At 41.6% G+C, this 21,691-nt stretch overlaps 4 protein-coding genes across 6 annotated transcripts; 1 reads left to right on the forward strand and 3 right to left on the reverse strand.

The window, feature by feature from the left end:
- Positions 1-367: 367 nt before the first annotated feature.
- RB195_017436 (uncharacterized protein) lies at positions 368-9,086 on the reverse strand (the record flags this gene model as incomplete). Of its 2 annotated transcripts, XM_064184439.1 has the most annotated exons (11): positions 368-404; positions 461-657; positions 714-788; positions 843-954; positions 3,207-3,362; positions 4,551-4,630; positions 4,689-4,841; positions 5,020-5,063; positions 6,268-6,348; positions 8,531-8,714; positions 9,039-9,086. In XM_064184439.1, the coding sequence occupies 11 exons, from the start codon at positions 9,084-9,086 to the stop codon at positions 368-370; spliced, it is 1,167 nt and encodes a 388-aa protein (XP_064040320.1). The 2 variants fall into 2 exon arrangements, with proteins under 2 accessions (XP_064040320.1, XP_013300221.2); XM_013444767.2 differs by lacking the exons at positions 5,020-5,063; positions 8,531-8,714; positions 9,039-9,086 and having other exon boundaries at positions 6,268-6,414.
- A 352-nt stretch (positions 9,087-9,438) lies between these two features.
- RB195_017437 (uncharacterized protein) lies at positions 9,439-9,771 on the reverse strand (the record flags this gene model as incomplete). Its single annotated transcript, XM_064184440.1, has 1 exon — positions 9,439-9,771. One exon carries the CDS (start codon positions 9,769-9,771, stop codon positions 9,439-9,441), a length of 333 nt encoding a protein of 110 aa, XP_064040322.1.
- On the reverse strand, positions 9,439-10,059 carry RB195_017438 (uncharacterized protein; the record flags this gene model as incomplete). The annotated part of the gene is made up of 2 exons (XM_064184441.1): positions 9,439-9,871; positions 9,944-10,059. The coding sequence occupies 2 exons, from the start codon at positions 10,057-10,059 to the stop codon at positions 9,439-9,441; spliced, it is 549 nt and encodes a 182-aa protein (XP_064040321.1).
- Positions 10,060-12,374: 2,315 nt separating this feature from the next.
- RB195_017439 (uncharacterized protein) lies at positions 12,375-21,407 on the forward strand (the record flags this gene model as incomplete). Of its 2 annotated transcripts, XM_064184442.1 has the most annotated exons (9): positions 12,375-12,476; positions 17,052-17,072; positions 17,278-17,494; positions 17,787-17,915; positions 18,677-18,795; positions 20,769-20,921; positions 20,997-21,144; positions 21,209-21,303; positions 21,369-21,407. In XM_064184442.1, 9 exons carry the CDS (start codon positions 12,375-12,377, stop codon positions 21,405-21,407), a joined length of 1,023 nt encoding a protein of 340 aa, XP_064040323.1. The 2 variants fall into 2 exon arrangements, with proteins under 2 accessions (XP_064040323.1, XP_013300222.2); XM_013444768.2 differs by lacking the exons at positions 12,375-12,476; positions 17,052-17,072 and having other exon boundaries at positions 17,287-17,494.
- Between the last annotated feature and the right edge of the window lie 284 nt (positions 21,408-21,691).

Raw genomic sequence — 21,691 nt, forward strand, 5'->3', positions numbered from 1 at the left:
CCAAAATAGTTTTGCAGCAACCTGTGCAAATAAAAAACTAGCTTCTAGCTTCAGAAAAAAAATTGGCCGGAGAACGGATTAAATAGTTACTATATACTAGTTGTTATGCCAGTACTTGTAGGAATTTTTTGTTCTTACTGCGATGTATCAATGTTTGGAATCGAAAGTTTAAAACAAGGAGTCACAACATATTTGTGGTTCAAAGCTAAATCCCAAATAAACAATACGCTTCTCTTTCACTCTGCTGAGAAAAGCAAACCGATGAAGGTCGAATTTAAAACTAGCTGTCCAAACAGTTCCTATCTTCAAGGAATCCGAAAGGTGCTGAACAATGGATACAAATGAAAATTGGCTCCTCCTACGGAAGCTACCGTATTTTATCCACATATGGCTTCCATGATGGTCTGAACAGTATAAATTTCATCCAAAACAGTTGCAATTACAATGTAATCCAACTTACAGAAACAAATCTTGGCTGATATATTTGTCGTCCATCGTCGTACTATCGTTGTTAAAGAATATGGCATCTTGATTAGGGGCAAAAAATGACAGCCACCAGCCGAATGTCGACATCGGCGTTGTCATCAGCATTCCTCCACATATCTTCGACGCCAAAAAGAAGTCTATTCCTTCAGTGAACGTTGAAAAGAAGACTTTCTAAAGAGAAATATTGGATTCTTCACAAAGAAATGCTTTATTTGATCAGCACCAACGTCTGGTAACATTCTCTCAGCCATTCTTCTCATGAAATCCACATCATCTCCAAAAATCAGGAACTGCGAAAGTTTCTGTCGTGGAAAAAAGCTAATTAAAGACCTTAGGTGAATGGAAATAAACTGTACCTGCCTTCTTGCTATATTCCGTGCTTTTCGCACACTTTCATTCAGATTGGTAGCAAGGTTTAACCGGACAAAGTCTGACCGTCGGATATGTACGCACATGACGCGATTCTTCCTGAAAGAATGAGAAAAACTAGACCTAAACCAAGAAGAAATGAAGACCGTTTTGTCAAAATAAGCAGATTAAAACAATAAAGGATGTAAATTTCTGGTATAAAAATGCGACTGATCAAAGCATTACGGTAGCAAGATAAGAGAGCAGGTCATGGTCTCAATAATGCAGACAGCAGGGTCAAAATTTTAGGTAGGAAAAACCATCCTGAAAACGACCCCCTCCCCCATCCCCGCACATACACAGATGACCCTCCAGAAAACGACCCATGTTATTCTTCCTGGCATAACTGCTCATATAGCAAGCTATAATAAATATTTTTGTAAAGGAAGATTTGAAGATTTGCGCTATAAAAGGGTCAAAGTATGCTTTTCAGAGGCGCTCTGGTTTTCTTAAAGTTAGTTGGGAAAAACTTGAGAATTTTATCAAATTTTCCAACTTTTTTCAACTAGCTTTTGAGAGAATGGAAATCATTTGGAAGAAAATGAATTTCGGTACTCTTCTCTACAACATACTTCTGACCGAATTTATTTTTGTAGACTATGAGCTCATAATACTGTGGAATTCTTAATCCTAGGACTCTCATTTTCAATAGCTCATAATGCTAGTGGGACGATGTTTTGTAAAGTTGTAGGATGGCCTATAGGTTCACGGACCAACTTACAATCAACGCCAAACATGGAAACACGTTTATAAGCAGAAGGTTGCTTCCACCTGACCCATTTCTTCGTACTTTTTAAAATAGAGAACACGAACCAATTCTTGAAGCCAATGTAAAATTTCGAATAGTATAAGCGGGAGTATTAGCAACTTTCAACCAACATCGAAAACAGCGGCATAGAAACTTAACTAGGCATCAGTGGCAGGGGTTTCGAGAAATCCGAGAACTGACATCCACTGGAACACTGCACATCTCGGTGACAAGAGAGAAGAGTTCGTTGTTATGCCGCAAACGCTAGACCGAGACATAACGGAACGGTGTTTAATGGACAATACCATCTATTGCCGAGTTGCGGAAAAAGACTTTACTGCACAATATAGACGTCTGAACGATGTTTAGATGAGCGTCGCAAAGGCTGCTGGGATTGATGAAATTCCTTAGTTGATTAAAAATAGAAAGAAAAAAAACTGTCCTGTCTTTTACAGCCTAATTAAAACGCATAAGCTTTCAAGGAACCACCTGCTATCATTTGCTTTTTTCGTCTCTCATGTAGAATATATATTTCGTGGTATATCTTATCCTTGCTACGAGTAAGTCATCGACTGCGTGCTTTTTTGAATCCGCGGAAGGTTGGTGTCGGTCAACGCAGCGATTACTGTCAGAACCTTTTTTCGAGTTCAGATACGAGTCAGAGTCTAATTCTCCGGAAATAACGGAGGAAGCGGTGAGCTATTCACCAATGTTATGTTAGCCCAGCGGTGAAGCCTATATTCTTATGTGACATTGCGCCGACCACATCATACTCATAGAAAGTACTATAGCCTTCTCCTGTAGTTTTCCACTGCTTGCAAGCGACTGGATATACACCAGCGCATCGACGCAGTAAAGTTAGTGGCTCTGTTCCGCTCCCGTAACCAGTATAACAAGAATTTGACGTTGTAAGGGAATACAGAGGAAAAGCTATAGACAAGGTTGAAAATTGGTTGAAAATTGATGTGATCCCGCTCGTCTCTCCCTAACACTCGTGAAAAGCAGCATGGAGGACGCCTTTTTTTACGATGATTTTGCAAAGCACCACCGTTGTGCACGCACCGCATCGAAATGGGAGCGGTCGAAGATCAATCATATCTCTGCGGCACCTTATTCAAGTAAAACCAATGGATAAGGTGTTGCAGGGACCGCGCACACGGAGGTAAGTTCTAGCGCACCTCGTAGGAACCAATGCGGTTACCACGCCGTTTTTTACGATTAGATGAGCAGGTCCTACAATCTAAAATCCTACAAATTTTAGCTCTCATTCTAGTTTTTCTCCGCGGATCCCCTCACTCACCTCCTCAAGATTCCTGGTATAATAATTTTAAAGCGAACTTAGGAGATTACCCCACCACGAATACGTCCATTAGACGTCCGAAGATGCGGCGCAACACAACGCGGATATCTCGAAAACTCGAACATATCCCAGCGGGAACGCAAAACGCCTTCTACTCATCCAGAGATTGGATCGATCAGAATCATCCAGATTGGTTACCTTATTCAACGAAACAGTGCTTTACCTTCGCACAAGTATAAAAAATTGTGTGGTTAAAATGCTCACATATTCCATCGCTGTAACACTTCGTTGCCTTGCTGCTTTACATCATCCGCAAAGTCAAGAAGATAACGAATCTCAGGAAGTATGTCTTCGAAGTATCGTACATTTTGAGCGTAACGCATTTCGAGAACGAGAAACTGCTGCGTTTTGTCTCTAAGCCTACAAAATATGATTCATCAAAAAGTCCATTGCGCTAATATTTTAACGACACGTTATTTGGTTTACAGCCAAATTCTTCTGTATTTTTAGCATCGCTTCGAAAGTGGCTATTTAAAGGCAGGTTTTCACGGAACGATCTCTTTAGGAGTACATACTTAGAATGAGTGGTTCTTCACGACCAATAACGTGATCGCCTCAGTTCTTCCTACATAGTAATCCATAAGAACACATGTGAAGGAGCCTTGAGTAATCCCATCTACTTAACGTTATAGTCGGCTCAATTCGACATGAAGCACGGTGCAGTTGCGCAAGCAACTGCGCTCGACAGCGGTGCGGCGGAGCACAGCGGTGGGACCGTTGCTATTCATCGCTGGATTTCGCGATCGTCCCACATCGATCTCCCCGCTAGCTCCAAGCGCACCCGCTTAACCAACTAAACCGAGCTTCATATCGTTCTGATCCGACTATATAACTACTGACGCAATAGAGTGCAGAAAATCCTCAGTGCGTCTACGATTGAAAGAAGGACAGCGTTTTAGTTACATTAGTTGGATTGCTGACGTTGGACAACAACAGGGTTGATAGCGTTCTGCCGCTTAATTGGTTGCAACTTTTGGGGAACGGACTAGCACAAAACTGTTTCACACACCTTTTTATGTATTAGTAGGGACAATGAGCGTAATAATGTTAAAGGCATCACCCAACGGATTTGAGGTGGTGCGAATTTCAGGTAGAGTATTCGTATACGAGTGGATTATGGAGATGAATGTGATTCCGTCCATTTCTTCCTAATTCCCGTAAAAACAGGCTCAGAAGATGCGGGCGTGCACAAGGCTGGTGCGCTCCAATCGAACTCCTTGTAGGAAATAGTGCGCCGGGACGCTCGAAACCGCATTTTCCGGCCCGTTTTCTACGGCAATTAGGAAGAAATGAATGGAATCACCCTTCTCTCAATGATCTACGATCCCGTATACGAATACTCCACCGAAAATCCGTACCACTCCAGATTCGTGGGGTGATGCCTTTAACGGGCGCCTACTCCTCATCTATTTGTTGAAAATTTCCAGCATCGTCAATTTCGTAACCTCTGAGTATTTTTGTGTACAATTTTTTGCTACAGGTTTCTTAGCGGGTAACGCCTACCCCTTCAACAAACAGAAAACCAGCACTTAAGTAATAATCCGTGACCTTGAAGGGTCCTCGTACTCACAGCAGCTCATCTCTCCATTTTTTTGAGCAAAAGGCACTCGATATTCGTTCCCTACTTCCTGAATTCGATTCTTTAAGGGTGATTGAAGTTACGTGGAAGTACAGACATAAACCTACCATTACGACAAATGTGTCGGCCAAACGTGGGAATATTTTTTCGATTTTTTCGATATGTTTGGCTATGTGAAACGCACCGATATTTAAGGTTCGGATGTAATGGCGTCTGGAGATCTTCCGTGCTATGGCATGTCCGGAGCATAGATGGAAAAGCTGAAAATTAAATGATCTGCAAATTCAAGAAAATAACGAATCTTTGCCTATTTATTTTTGCGATCCTGCTTCCCAGCGACGACAATTATTACGCTATAAAATGCGGGATTCTCCTTTGCCGTCAATAATCCAATTAATATAACTCAAACATACAAATAAGCAGCAGAAGCTGCTTTACCCGCACGAACATGGATGTGTTGTGGATTGCCATCAATCTATTACCTGTAATAAGTTTCATACTTAAGAAGACGATATTACAGAAAGCTGTTTCATACATTTTTCCCAGATTATTAGGAGGGATTGAGAGCCACCACCCTTGCACTCGTGAACTAAACCCGTACTTGATGTACTTGTGGGAAGGTCCTAGCATCCCCATTCTAGTGATGTCTAAAAAAGCTGAGAAGAAAGGAAGACCTAAAGAAGCTAAAAGCCTTTTTTCTAGCTCAGAAATAGTTAAGAAGAAATAAATATTAGATCTCGAGAAGGGAAACGTTAAAGGCAGCATACCACGAATCTGAAGTAGTGCGGATTTCAGGTGGAGTATTCGTATACGGGGTCGTAGAATATAGAGACGGGGGTAATTCCCCTTATCTCTCCCTGCATCACTGCAAGCAGCCGCCTCCAGAATGCTGCTTTGTATGTTTTTTTTTTGTATCTATTGTAACGCTGCACCCCTTGCGCCGCCTCCGCCCTGCGATTCGTCAAAAGCCAATTTGGACTTCCCGTGATAGGCGGTAAGGGAGCTACGCGCCCAACGGTGGCACGCTGCAATAGAAAGCATCGTACAAAACAGCATTCAGGGGTCGGCTGCTTGCGGTGATTCAGGGAGCGATGAGTGTAACCACCCCGGTCTCCATAATCTACGGCCCCGTATACTATGAATATAGGGTGGTATACTCCCTTTAAGGGAAGAAATATGGTGTGATATTAAAGGCATCACCCCACGAATCTGAGGTGATGCAGATTTCAGGTGGAGTATTCTTATAAGGGATAGTAGATTACGGAGAGGAGTATGATTCCGTCCATTTCTTCCTAATTGCCGTAAAAAACGGCCCGGAAGATGCGGCGCCGCACAAGGCTGGCGCGCTCTAGTCCAACTTTCTGTAGAAAACAGTGCTCCGGTACGCTCGAAGCCGTATCTTCCGGGCCGTTTTTTACGGCAAATAGGAAGAAATGGACGGAATCACCCTCCTCTCCATAATTTTCTATCCCCTATAATAATACTCCACCTGAAATCCGTACCACTCCAGATTCGTGGGGTGATGCCTTTAAACTCAAATACCAGTCGTATTACTTTTGTGCATGGTATACCCAAAAATTAAGAAAAAATGTCTTTTCATGGAAAGATCCCAACATTGTCAATGTTGTCATACGCTGCCTCTAATTCTACGCGAACAGAGGTCGCAGTGTAATTTTCGAGCATTACCTGGTTCCCAATCCGACCTCCATTGCTTTCGATCGCCACAAAACTTCCATACACTGTAGCTGTGTAATGGTATTTGTAGAGCTGTACTACCACAACAACGGTGAGTATGCAAATCGCGATAGTAGAGCGACGGCACGCTGGGATCATCCAGATTGCAATACTAGACTGCAATTTTGCGCGTCAAAAAGCACGGGAAAAATTTTTTGCACTTGGTAGAATATACGGAATACAAAAGATACATAATACTTGAATATAAAAGAGCTCAGACATAATTTGGAAGCTGAGTAGAAAAAATAACGGGGAAAGACACTTTCAAATAATTCAAATCCAAATTTTTTAATCAATAAGAATTCCTCGAAAAAATAACTTCTTTTCTTAAGACATCTAAAAAACGATCATCAATGGTCACGAAAAATTCTTGGAACTTCAAGGGAATCAGCCACACTGTGGAAAACACTTACAACTTGGACTTTCTTAACTTAAACGGCAGAAGGGTATCCTAGACTATCCTATCCTAGTCCTGTTCGATCTTCAGCTAGAGCCGGACAGAACGACCAGACGTGTCATTCTCCGGTACACTACATCCACTTCCGAGTAAAGCTCTTCGTTATGGCACACCGTCGGCCAAAAGCCGAGTACCGGCCGTCGTCTAAACATCTTTCTCAGTGCAGTCAAGGTTCTCCATCACCATCGGCGGCGCTGCTCAAGGCTTCGATCCGTACATCATAATGAGGTGAATTGAGAATAGATATGTAGATTCGCAACCTGTTTTTTTTTTTGGCGATAGGAGTCGAGCACAGCAAGGGATGAATGCTGAGTTAGCTTTAGCGCACCTTTCTTGAGTATCCCTGTCGTAGTTGCATCGTTTTTCAGCATACAGCCCAAATAACAGAACTCATCCAAAGTTCGATAGGTTGTCTATCCACCCTGATCACCAGGATCTCAAGGTGATCCACATCCGCTTGCATTTGTCAGGGTGGAGTCGCAGTCCATAGGTTGCAGCTAAGGTTGATAAAAGATTCACAACTCGTTGCAACTTCGAGCTTCTAGAAGCTAATGTTACTGAATCGTCAAACTCCTCGACGTCAATCAAAAGATGTGCTAATGTTGCTAAAACGACGGGACACTGCTCAACTGTTTTTCTCATGATGTCATCGACGGCAAAGTTGAACAAGGGTTCCACAACGGCACCTTATCTCACTTTTCACTTCAAAGGGTGAAGTAAGTTTGGCCGGTGTTCGAGCAGTTGTTCTTCTATTCATGCCATTAATTAGACAGACGAATTTTCCTGGAATTCGATCGGCGTGGAGTGCGTTGAGAAGACACCCTCTATTAGGAGAGCTGAAAGTGGCTTTGAGCGCCTTCCAAGCCAAGTGCATAACTTTCCAATACCTCTGCCACACTTCGATTACTCTTCTGACAATGAACACCAGGCCAATCGTCGATAGACGAAGACAAAAGCCGATTTGTTCTTCACGGATGGTTACATTGCGATGTTTCATAAGCCAATCTTTTTAAATTACATGCAGCGGTTATGTTTCTCAATAATTCTTGGTTCCATGACGTATAGCTTCTTATGAAGATGAATCACGATAGGTGTCTCCACAGGTCAGATATCCTTTCGTCAATAGATATTTAAGTGGTGATCTTCGTCATCTCACAAACTCGAGAACGATGAAGAGACTTCAGCATTTCTGGGCTAATTTCGTCGTCGTATAACTAAAAAAACTGTCTTTTTAATCTCGTATATTTAAAATCTTAGAGTTTAGCAGTCAGAACGGAATCTAGGACGATAGAAGGGTCGAAGAATATAAACACTGACTTGACATATTCTTGGAATATTGGCTAGCCACTGCAAGTCAATGTATGGGCTAGACACGCGTTCGTAAACTTCAAACGATTCTCGAGTGAACGCAATGGCGCATCTCAGGCGGATCAATTAATGCCGAACACTTCATCGTTTTCTCTGTACATAGTATCAGCCAAATTTTGCACTCCCCATTTTTTACAAGAGCATTAACAAGACAAAAATCTGATCCCGTCGGTGGTTCGCGATGTATAACAGTCGCTGGACATGCACGAATTCAGGCAGAGACGCTTGTTGCCGGTTCAGTAAGGTATTGAAATATTCCCTTCGGATGGGCAGAATTGTTCCCGCAACAGCGATTCCGTTGGCAGTGTTAAGAGCAGCCGAACATCTCTTCATCTTGACGATATACTTCCTTAGCAGATTTACGCTTTCTCCGGGTTGCTCTCCTCCCACCCTTTTCAAATTCCTTCGTTGTTGACGTCCGTTCGTTCTCACAATCACGTTCCAGCTGGCGACTCAAGTTCCTTCTCAAGCTTCTCCTGGCTGGTGTAACCAGTGGTGAATGCATGCAGACGTGAATCTTATCTCCGCAAATGCAGATGCGAACTTCTTCCTTAGCGTCGAAATCGGTAGCGTTCTGAATAAATGATAAGATGTCTGGCGTTAATCGATCCGCTTGGGATGTGCCACCACGTTCACTTCAATTCAGAATCGTTTGAGGTTCCTATACAATGACTTGCGGTGGCTAGTCGACATGTCAAGCCAGTGTTTTTATCCTCCCAGGCAAGTTTGGTACCAATTTAACGACCCCCGGAGGGATGAAATGATTGGTGAGCACTAGGGGGATTCGAACCTTCAACCCATGGTGCAGGCAGCGGAACCTCTAACCGCTACACCACATCCGCTCCCAGCGTTCTGTATACATTTGGAAATTTCCTCGCGCGTACGTCGTCTTTCGGACCTGTCTAGTCGAGTCAAACTTCGGTTGATGTCGAACTCCACGAATCATTTTCTGGAACCGTGTCATCAGGTTGAGAAGGACTGCGGGGTGATAGGAATCGAATGCGACGTCTCAGGCAGAGAAACTGGCTTAGTGCTTTAGTAGAAAAAAAACTGAACTTCAGCCTTGAGATAGAGCGAAATCAATGAGCATTATAAAATATTTCGAAAGAAGTTTTCGAATGAGATGCTAAATCAACTTGATCGCGAAACATAATAATCAAAAGTAGTTATTCATTTATATGTGGCTTCAATTTCATCCTCTTAAACCAGGGATGTTCTACAAAATAAGCATAGAGAGTACAGTAAGAAGAATTCATCTTAGTTCAAAAAAAATGGTTAGTACAGTAAGGAAAGTATACTTAGATACTTAGATGGCCCGTCTTCACTGGACGTGCGAGCCCCAGCATCTCTTCCACTCGTTTTGTTCCTTCGCCATTGTCATCCAAGATGTTCTCAAGCTTCGCGAGTGACGTTGACGAGGTCCTTGAGCCATATCCAGCTGAGCTCTCAGCTGGTGCAGCGTACACGTCACCCCATCTCGTTGGCGGTCTCCCTCGGGGGCGTTTAGCGCCCCTTGGGATCCACTCTAGCGTTCTTTTAGTCCTTCTATCGTCGATTCTTCTCATGATGTGACCGGCCCATCTAAGTTTTGCTTTCGATACATATTCCGCTGGGTCGCGAAGACGGGACATTCCTCTTAATTCGGAGCTACGAAGACCGGCAAGGTGTTGTGTGCGCCGGTTAAACTTCAGGAGACATCTCTCAAGGGCTCTGTGGGTAGTAAGTAGCTTCCTAGACGTGGTCGCGGTGTCTGCCCACGCCTCCGCTGCTTAACAGAGCGCTGGAAGGACTGTCGAGTCGAACAGATGGGCACGAAGATCTTGGTCCGTCAGTTGGTCCGTAGATTCCCTGACGGCTGCGAATGCTGCCCATGCTGCTCTCATTCTTCTATTCAGTTCTTCCTTCAAGTCGTTTTCCATGTTCATAGAACGTCCGAGGTAAACGTATGACGGAGTTTCCACGATTTGGGAGCTTGTGTCTTTAGTTCAAGTTGTACTCCTCCATCCTCGCAGTGGGCACCTTCATGAACTGTGTCTTCTTTCTGTTTATTCGTAGTCCTAAGGAAAGTATATATTAGTGAAATCCATAACGATAGAAGATGAAGAGAAGAACTGTAAAAACTTTGATGTAATACATAAGAAATTTACAACAAAAATACTGTCAATATTTTCACACAGAATAAGCGCTGGAATGGTGAAGCTTGTGTCTTTAGGACACTCATAGACATCTTATCGTTCCCATGCTCGTTCTATTGATAAACATTTCTCTGTAACCTATGCATCAAATCAAATTTTTCATCATTTGTGCATTATTTATTTATTTACTTATTTATTGATTGAAAACACCTGCAGGTGTGCCATAAAACAAAGAACAAGGTGGAACAGAGCTCAATAGAATTTCGCCTGAATTTTACACAACAAGACGGGCCCTTCAAAGCATGAGGAGTGGTGGGTTGGCAGGTCATTCTCCTGCTACTGAAGGGAGAAATCCTCACGCGAGGTCCTTTTCCCAGACCCAGAACGCTACGGTAGATAAACGGATACCAGGGTGTGGGTGACCAACTTAACCTTGAACGGAGGAATCCGTCAAGGACCCTGGGCGAACGGGTGGGGAGGGGGGTGGGGGGGGCAAGGGCTCACCAACTTTGCTATCCTTGAACGGCTTTCCACCACCAGGAGAGAACAAGGACCAACTGTAGGGACGAATTTGAAAAGGAGCATATCAAGGCAGAGTTCCAGCTAGCTAGTGTCATTATGAATAACAGAAAAAGAAGCGGAAAAAGGACTATGAGCTAAGAACATATATCAATCCAATGCTTATTGTGGTCGCTTGTTAGAGGAGAAACTTGCTCTACGTCTCTGAAACAATGAGATTTTAGGTCTCCCTCATACCTAGAATAGGTAGAACATTTAAATTGGATAGCCTGCTCTTGAATATCTTCGAGTATGGACTAGGCATGATTTCGTTATCATTATCATTCGTTTGCTCTCATAGTACAATGGATTATTTAGAACCGCATATTTAATAGAAATATTATAAATCCCCTGCCTTTTAATTTACACAAATCCTGCACAGTATGTTATGGAAAACCTGCAGATGAGGAAAAAATTCGCTATTTCCACACAAGCAAATTCAACTCGCGAGACATTTGATGTGTCGTAAGTACTAATTACTATTGGATGAGGTAATTTGGTTGCCTAGAGCAACAGGATTTACAAAGAAGAAGAAGTTTCCAAGAATTTTCATTTAGAGGCGGTGCATTGGTTAAGAAACTACCAGAAAGAGTACTACTTGCTTAGTCAAATTAAATTATGGACCCATTTCTAGAATCTAAACTATGTATCATACATTTCTGAAATATTGGGGAGAGGTGGCGCTCAGGAGGTACCCGAACTAATTGGGTGCAGCCGACAAGACAAGAAAAGACGAGTTATGATAAGTTAGCAGAAACCAGTTATCACCAACCAAAAAATTGGTATATATTAGTTATCTCATCACTATTACTATTTAAAATAAGTGCTACTGAGGTACAATTTTTGAGGGGATTACCTTGATTACGATACTAAATCGAGAAGAAAATAGAAGAATCGAAATAGTAGCGAGTTGTGTGGTCGGCATGCCCGGATTTCCTCGTTTCCATGGTACTACAAGAGACAATTTAAAGCGTAATAACTTGCTGACTGATTTGCACCCCTAGTCATCGTCATTCTCGCGCTTGCAAAAATTTTTCAATTCCATCGACTTGAGGAAAAGATATAGCTGAACTCGAAAAATAAATAACCTAATTATATCACAACACAAAATTTCATTGGTAATATGCTGCACAAACTTTCTATACGCATAAATTCGTTTCGTTGATTTTTCCAAGCATCAAGACCATCTCAGAAATTTCTCCTATCATAGTGAGCAGTTAATGAAGAATTAACAACAATGCTACGTTTTGTTCCAGATAAACAATAGAACAAACATTTGAGGGAACTTTGCGTCCTAGAAAATCTTTCAGTTTTACAAGATCTTTTTTCAAACTCTTACTGTTGATGTAGGAGGAAGTGATGAAGAGAGAACTTTAGACCGATGCAAAGCAGTAACGATAAGACACACACACATATTGACACAGCTTTAATGCAGTTGAGCGAGGAAACTCTGAGTTATGACAAAAGATGGAAGTCAAGTATAAGGTGACATGTTGATTACCGCGTTTCACATGATTACACGAGTTTTTCCACAGATAAACATGTTTCTCGTGACAGCACGTGAGGAGGCTTCCAATGAGAGCTCGTTGACTTTGCGCTCGCGTATGACTGCATTCGCCAACCTAGGCGGCAATGCTAAGCGGGTGGGTCCCGACGCGCAAATTGGAGTCGCATCGGTGGATCTCTCGAATGTCGATCTAACACGACAACGGAACGCAGCGCGGAACTTGTAGAACTTCGATCGTACTATTTGATTGGAAATGTTACAAAGAGGAAGGGAACTCCATGATTAAATCAGCAAATCTAGATCGTGGCGTGAATCTAGCGGCGAAATGTTTGGACGTTAAAGGCATCACCCCACGAATCTGAGGTGGTGCAGATTTCAGGTGGAGTATTCGTATACGGGATGGAAGACTACGGAGAGGGGAGTGATTCCGTCCATTTCTTCCTAATTGCCGTAAAAAACGGCCCGGAAGATGCGGCGCCGCACAAGACTGGCGCGCTCCAATCGAACCTCTTGTACAAAATGGTGCGCCAAAACGAATGAAGCGGTATTTTCCGGGCCGTTTTTTACGGCAATTAGGAAGAAATGGACGGAATCACCCCCCTCTCCGTAGTCTCCCATCCTGTATACGAATACTCCACCTGAAATCTGCACTACCTCAGATTCGTGGGGTGATGCCTTTAATGGGAAACACTGATAAATGTAGCAGGAGTAGAGCTCTTATCGGAATAATTTAAGGGGCGGAATTCATGACTCCACTAGGATTCTGCTCTGTTCAATCATTCATTCATTTAGGGACTCTTTCACAAAATCATTCATTGAATGATTGGTAACCCTACAGTATTCACTACACTCTACAGTATTCATCAGGATCACTAACGCTCGCAAAAACATCGAAGTGCAGCACCCAAGGAGTGTCGATCGAGCATGAGTTTTATAAAAATAACAAGTAGACTTGAAAAGAAAATTAGTTAAACAATTAATGGACTAGTTATATTTGAAAGTATACTTTTAGAGTTAACAGAGAAAACACGTCTAAACGGTGCTGTTTTACGTCTTAAGGCACGTGCACGCATTTTTTTTTGTTTCATTTTAGGTGGATGAGGTATGAGAGCTGCATCCTTTGTGAGTGATGTCAGTGGGTTTGTGTTATACGTTTAGAAATAATGGAAATAGGAAACGGATCATGTACAGTACCTTTGTTCGAGAAGAAAAATGCAAAAGATAACCACGAGCCGTAGTAGAAAGTGCTGCGACGAATATCAATCTGGATCACTCTAGTCAAATGATGGATTCTCTATTGTTGTCACATCTCTGAGCGATTACTGCAGGATTAGAGTGCGAAACTTGTGTGATTGTTATTCGGACGAGGATCAAGCCAAATACCTTCCCAAATCGTAAATGAAACGCTTAGTTTCATGAGAGCAGCATTCCTTACACCCCAGTTTTTTTTAGTCGCTTTCTGGGCAAGGGATATATGTTATGTTGTTGTTATGTTATTGCGTTGTTATTTTTATTGTTATTACACGAGTAAAATCATCTTAGGAAACACCAACAGAGAGGAAGAAACACAAAGCCTCATTTGCTAACAAAGGACTTCAATAGTTAATCATTACGATTAGATAGTTAGCAACACCTTGAAAATTTCAAGGTTTTCAAACATAATTCAATAAAGTAATGATTTTAATGATTTTGACAAACATTTCCTGTGTAAATGAAGTTCGTGGGGATTTGACAGCAAAGATTGTTTCATAGAGAGCGAAAAAAACATACAAAGTGCAGAATCGCACGATAGGAGATTACGACGACTAAATCGGATCGTAGAACATGAAACGAATGATTCTAGGCAAGCATGTATCGTTTATAGTAAGCACGCTGTTGCAATTATGGTCGCGGTGATTAAATCAATAAACAGAGCTATCATAATTTTGTCAGATACAACCTCTACCAGATTCACTAACCCCTTACATTCGTTCCCTGTTGTTTTCCAATTCATTCACCAGCTTGCTGTACCTTCTTATTGTAGTCGTGTTGCTCAAAAAGGCAACGCAACAAACGTGCGAAGAACTGTATATAGTCGGGTCAAAACGACACCAATCAGTAGTGTAGTTGCGATGCATTTGCGTACGCGCTTGAAAGGCGTGGTGGAGGCAGCAGTTGGAACCGAGTTGGGACAGTCGCAAACTGCAGCGATGGGTGGAGCAGGCAAGAGTTTCACCACGCTCCTAGCCGCTACGCTCCACCGAAGCGCCTCGAGAGAAGCCGCGTACGCAATTGCGTACACGCTTCATATCGTTCTGATCCTTCTATAAATACATATGTGCGTTCTTGTCCCCTTGAGAATCATTGTTCACTGATTGTTTGAAGCTTTTTGAAATAGTGGAGTTAGGGTTTTTTAATTTAAAAATCTGGAATGAATTAGTCTCAAGAACCTGTGTCGGGGCCATTTGGAAACGTTCTTGCTTTGCACTTTCACTGCACTTTGACACATTTGTTTTCAACCAAAAAGACTTGTTAGTAACGAGATACGCAAGTCGAAGGGTAAGTCTTAATTTCTTTGAAAACGTGTGTGTAAGGTTCTACTAGCTCCGCCTACATTACTAGCAACAGCTGTTAGTACAATGTTCGTTAGGTCCGTCACAACAATCCGTCACAACGTTCTAATTACAGAGTAGCTTTAACATTATGTTATCTAGGATATACATTTGGACCCCTTTTTCGGTTTGTGAAAATATCCTTTACTTCGAAAGTATTATAATACTTCATCGGGGAAAAACACAGATGATTTCCTCGATTTGTGAGCGACTCCTATTCTCTCGTAAATCATAAAAAGTATTCACATTCAACACATTCATCTTCATTTACACGTTTCTAGTGAATTTGTGTTGAGATTCTTCTTTTTTCAAATCTTTTGAGTTGGCCATTTTGTTCTTACGAATTTTTTTTTATCATTGGAACAAAAGTTTCATTCCAAATCTGTGATTCTCTAAATTCTTTGCCGTATCTTCCGACGTTTCGCTTCATTCTCCTAAACCATTTCTTCGAACCTTCGATTTCCTGCCATTCTCTCAAAACTCATAAAAAGAAAGGGGGGAACGGTCAAGAGATACCCGTATGATGTGCCGCCGCGTATCCCGGAGGCTAATGAGCGCCCTTAATTGCACCTCGCGTCTTCTGATACCGTCATAATCGCTACAGTAGCCTGATTGCTCCTCTTGTGCTACGTCTTCAAGACGCCCCGTCCACGCCGCCCTCCCCTCCCACTTCGCCGCGTCTACCGCTTTTACGACATTTTTTTTTTTCGCCGCGCCCACAGCTCTTATAATGCGCTTTTAAAATCGAACAAAAAGGAAAGTACCTGGTATTAGATGTTGTTTGAAGGTCTACATAAAGTGTGCTTGTAAGTTAATATAAAAGAAGGAAAGAATGAAATAGGTTTGTATAAGTGATATGCCATTTAGAAATGCGAGTGAAAATGAAATTATCCTGTCTCGACTTGTTAAGTGGAAAACACTCATTCATCTCTGGGAATGCGAGAGATATTTCAAAAAATGTCTCACTGATCGGTGTTATGCTATCTTCTTTACTTTATTCTTTGCTTTCTAAGAATTTTTTTTTGCTTTTCCATTTGGGTAAAACTGGCATCCAACGATTAACGGGGCGCGAATAATGCCTCGCAGATATACACTGTACCTGAAGGTAAATCTCGAAGATACAAAGGTCTCTGTTCGCCACTAATATACTTAACCTGTCATATCGATTTTATACAGAGAATAGATAGAAATGAAGCGATAAAACGCTGTTGAAAGAAGTTTGAAGAACCGTACAATTTCAAATTTCTATTATATAAAACTGTATAAGACGTACAAGCATGTATTGAAATATTTGACATGTGCTGTATATAAACATTATATCTAAGTAAAATTTTGGAAAGGTAAAATGTAGAAAGAAGTTTAAGGAATGTATACAAAGTAATTAGCGCATAAATTTACTGTTATTATAGGTGCTGCAGTTGAGGTTGAACACGAATTCGCTGAATGGCAAACACATACTTATGCACTACTAGTTTATATAAAAAACTTGGGACATGAAATGTGTTAAATTATGAGATGTGTGAAAATATATGCATGTTATTCTTTTTCCTGGAGCATCTTTTTGAGATAATTTTTACTTATGTAAAGTTACATTGGATAGAAAGATCCAATTCTTATCTTTTATTCGTAATAATATGCGCTTAGTTTACTATATCTGTACATCAGAATTCGCTGCGGCAATTCGTTTTTCACTCCCATTCCTTCAAAATCCGCAATATCCACGGCTTCGTTGCGACGCGAACGTCGCGCACGGCGTTGATCAGAGAGCAATAGGGAGGCGGGTGTACTTGATCTCAGATGGTCGTGGAGGATGCCTAGCTGGTGGAGCGGCAGCCGTAATTACGCGGACGAGCGCGGTGCTGAAGGACATGAGCGGTCAGCCGGTTTTCACGGGTACCTCTTGTCTCGCACCCAAAGAAAGGGATACGAGAATAGCCCGCATTCTGTGACAATTCCGCGCTCCATTCCATAATATTACTGTAGCAGCAATGTGTCGTATTCTACGTAGCCTACACTAGAATTTTCGCAAATTAAGCGAATATAAATAGGCTGTGGCCCACGTGGATCACATTTTTACTCCGATTTGGGTTCTTTTCATTGTCATAGACCATTTTTGTTAGGGGAGTTTATGGCCTCACGTAGTATGTTTATATTTTTTTGGAGGAAGGTTCTCTGCTCTCGTTCTATGAGTATGTTAGCAACGTTTATGTTCCTTATTCTTCTCCCGATCTCTTCTTTTTGCATTGGAACCAAGTCTTCACATCTATATTTTTTTGAACGCATTTACACGTGTTTTCGTTTCCTCTTAGCTTTCCTACTTATGCTACGTCTTCTTAAATCTTCTAGAAACAAACCATGTCTTCTGTCGACGGTCTAGCCTCGGAGAAGTCAACGTTCTTGGGTTCAAACATGGCTGTACGCGCTGCAGATCAGGCTTACTTTGGTGGACAACAAGTGTACACTAACGTCTCTCCTTCCACTTCAAAACCGGCACACCAAGGACCACATCATGGTCATAGCGGCCATGCTCATGGACAAGGTCATGGTAACCGTCATGGGCATGGTAAGTATTGCATAAAGAGAACGTTTTAAGTAGTTTTTTTCCCTAGATTCTCAACCTTATAGCTTCATAATGCAAAAAAGGGTGTGAAATTGATCTTGGTTATATGTAGTATGCCGGTTGAGAATGAATGTAAGAGGAGCACAAACCGACACTTACGTGAGATCCGACACTTAAAACGTTCGGTTCTTTGAGCCTTTAAGATCTGAGATATTTGTTTTTTCACCGTAGGAGGCAGCAGTCTTTTCTTATTAGTCTCTAGGGATAGACGTTAAACAATGCGTTTTACTTTTAGGGAAGGAAATCGTTCCGAAGGCCGACATGCACTTGGTACCGAAAGGTGATTTGCATGTTGCCATTCAGTACGCGAAAGACATAATAGCCAAAGCGCTGGCTGAATCAGGCTCTGGATTTGTGGTTGATGGTAATTTCGGACTCTTTCCTGTTGCTGTGGCATGAAGAAGAAAATTTCACGTGCAACTGCAAGCGTTTTACTTCACTGCATCTCGATTTCGGCTGCTGCTCAGAGTGTGTGTCATAGTAGATGAAAATCAACACCTATTCAATGCGTTAAGCACTCAGAATCCATTCACATGTGTAGATGTCATCTGTGTCTGTCAGATAGGTCGTGCATGTGTAGCCAGGGTCAGGTTCGAACGGCAACTATATAACTCTTTATCTCGTTTCGAATCCTGCATTTCAAAGTTGAATCAAGTCGTGTCGAAACATGTAACTGCTATTTATATATATATATATATATATATATATATATATATATATATATATATATATATATATATATATATATATATATATATATATATATATATATATATATATATATATATATATATATATGGAGTTTCTTAGTACTATTTGTTTAAGTGGAAGGAGTTAGAATTTTTGTAAACTGAAGATAGGGAGGGTCAAGCATTTAGAGACAGGCGGCAACATCGGTGTTGAACTGTTCAAAACGACGAAGGGGTGTCCAAAGCTCTTCTAAACAAAAGCTTTACCCTGGTAAGGAAGTGCATGGTGGTCTTATGCCAAAAAGATAATTTTGTGCAAGAGTGCCTATTGTTAATGTGAGATAGTGCTGTTATCACTTACACTCGCATGTATTAACAGGAATAAATGTCGCTAAGTCTTCCTCTGTTTTATTCCTACGAAGATTTCGTAATTTAGAATCTCTCCAACGCGAGGTGAAAGCGCTTAGGAAGGAGAATGAGGAGATCAAGAAAGAGCTTGCAGAGCTACGTGAAGCCATCGAAAAATTCGCTCGCACGCAAGCTATTCCAGCAAAGGTAGTTGTGTGGTTACTTATTGATTCTATTAGGGGTATCCATAAGTAATCAACTTTTTCAATGGCAACAAAAAAAATACATTTAATTTTGTCTTTCGTCGAATCTGTAATCTCCATCGTTATCCATTACCTTTTGCCACCTTGCTGGTAAAATTTCAATTCCCTGTTTGTTAAATTTAGTTTCCTTCGAAGAAAATATTATTCTAAGTGAGCCTGCACTTCATCGATATTTCTGAAATTTTTATTCCTGCGGAATGTTCTCTCGATTGGAATAAATGAAGATCACACGGTGCTATACCTGTAGAATATGGAGGATGTGGTAAAACCTCCACGTTCGGCTGCCTTATTTTCCCTGGGTTAAAGGCAGCATACCACGAATCTGAGGTGGTGTGGATTTCAGGTGGAGTATCCGTATACGGGGTCGTCAATTATGGAGACGGGGGTAGTTCCGCTCATCACTCCCTGCGTCACTGCAAGCAGCCGCTTCCAGAGTGCTGTTTTGTACGTCGCCATCTATTGCGACGCTCCACCACTTTCGCCGCCTCCTCCCTGCGATTCATCGAAATTCGGGCTGCCCCGATACTCAGTGAGGGACGCTACGTGTGCAAGGGTGGCGCGCTGCAATAGAAGATATCGTACAAAACAGCATTCTGGAGGCGGCTGTTTGCAGTGATTCAGGGAGAGATGAACGGAACCACCCCAGTATCCATAATCTACGACCACGTATACGGATACTCCACCTGAAATCCGTACCATCCCCGATTCGTAGTATGCTGCCCTTAATCATGGCTACGTGCAGCTTAGCATTATCGTGCTGCAATATTACCCCGTTCTGTTGACGAGAGCTGGGCGTTTTACCAACCTTCCCAATCTCTTGAGCATGTCTTTGGACTGTTGAGCAATTAGGTCGAAAAGTGTTTGCCATTCTCTGAATACTCAGTTTGGGATCAGTTTCCACCGGTGATTTTAAAGCGTCATTATCAAAATCGATATGACATCCACTTCGGTCGCTACCGGACAAGTCAAAATCACCGCTGGAAAATTTTATAAACCAGCGTTAGTACTTATTCACTTTCAATACATTTCCATACACATCACAAATTTTCTTTGTTGCAACAGTCACACATCGAAATCGAAAATGAAACAGCATGCAATGATGTAAATATTCCTCAGTTGGTTGATTTTTCACCGTTTCACAAAGGTATATTAGAGGAATCATCCCACAAGCCTGGCGTGTTATGGATTTTCGTTGGAGTATACCTATATCGGGTTGTAAATAATGAATACAAGGGTGGTTCTGCTCATCTCTCTGCATAACTGTGGAGAGACGGCCTTGGAATGTGGTTCCCGCGTCGATTGGTCGAAAATCCATTCGGACGAATCGCAGGTGGGGGCGAGCGCAAGGGTGGCGCGAACCGCATTCCGAAGCCGTCTGTTTACAGTGATGCAGGGAGAGAACCACCCCTGTATTCATAATCTACGACCCTACATAGGCGTACTCCAATGAAAATCCATACAACGCCAGATCTATGGGATGATGTCTTTTAAACACGTTGGAAATTAATTGTCACAAAAGTCAAAGCCACCAGCTGTAATATTGCCATATAAAACACCTTTACATGCATTCACGCTCTCAACTAGACTGATGAAAGTATTTCACACTAATAATAATTGATTAATTATTTCTAACCCTAATGTAAGGAGAAGATATGGTAATATTTCGAATATACATTTTAACAATCCCTAATCTGAAATACCACTACCGGTAATTTTGCATCCTCCAACATCTCTCAGTTTCTATGCGGCATGTTCAGTAAGTTGTCATTGGACATTTAACAACTAGGGAAATTATTTCGAATTTGTGTGGTGTGTTCATACCACATATACAAAGAATGAGCGCTATTATTAGTGAAGATCATCGAACTACATTGAATATTTAGCTTTTGTGGTAATGGTGTCATTTGGTTTGTTTAGGATGGCCATCATTCCACTCCAGAAAACAACCACAAAGAATCAGCTGGTGGGGAAGACTTTGATCTCTTTGGTTCGGATGAGGAAGAGGACGCGGAAAAGGCTAAAATAGTCGAGGAGCGCCTAAAAGCTTATGCCGAAAAGAAATCCAAGAAAGTACGAGATGTTCATATGTTTACGCTTAAGATTGATTGTAATGTTTTGCTGAGGTGTCTAATCGTGGTTTCATAGCCTGGCCCAATTGCCAAGTCATCAGTGATTCTTGACGTCAAGCCATGGGACGACGAAACGGACCTCAAAGAGATGGAAGATCTGGTTCGTGGAATCGAGATGGATGGCCTCGTGTGGGGAGGAGCGAAGCTGATCCCGATTGGATACGGTAAGACACAGTAGCTGACCAAAACAAAAAAAAAACCTTTTCTCTGCTGAAGATTGATGTTTAGGCATCAAAAAGCTTCAAATTATTTGTGTGATTGAGGACGATAAGGTTTCCGTTGACGACATGATTGAAAAGATCACGAGCGATTTTGAGAGCCACGTAAGTGTCCTTAACTTTTAATACTGAAATCTTTATCTTCACTTCCGGATTTTCCTTTGCTTCAGGTCCAGTCTGTTGACATCGTTGCATTTAACAAGATCTAAGTAATGTCTACTGCTCAATAACTTTCTCACCCCAGTGTTTTCTGCTTGTCAAATAAGTTATTATATGGTGAAGTTAAATAAAGTTTATGGTTGTTATAGTGTGCTAGAAATAGACGATATTTGACAAATCTCTTGAATAATCACTACGGTGGAATCATTGACACATAGCATATAAGAAATCCTTTCGGAACTCAATTACAGGTCCTTTAAGTTATCCAGGATCTCTACTACTAAGCGAACTCTTTATTTAAATCCAATCTTATTAGTTGTAAATATTTCTACCA

Source organism: Necator americanus, chromosome II, assembly GCF_031761385.1.
Source record: "Necator americanus strain Aroian chromosome II, whole genome shotgun sequence".
Lineage (NCBI taxonomy): Eukaryota > Metazoa > Nematoda > Chromadorea > Rhabditida > Ancylostomatidae > Necator > Necator americanus.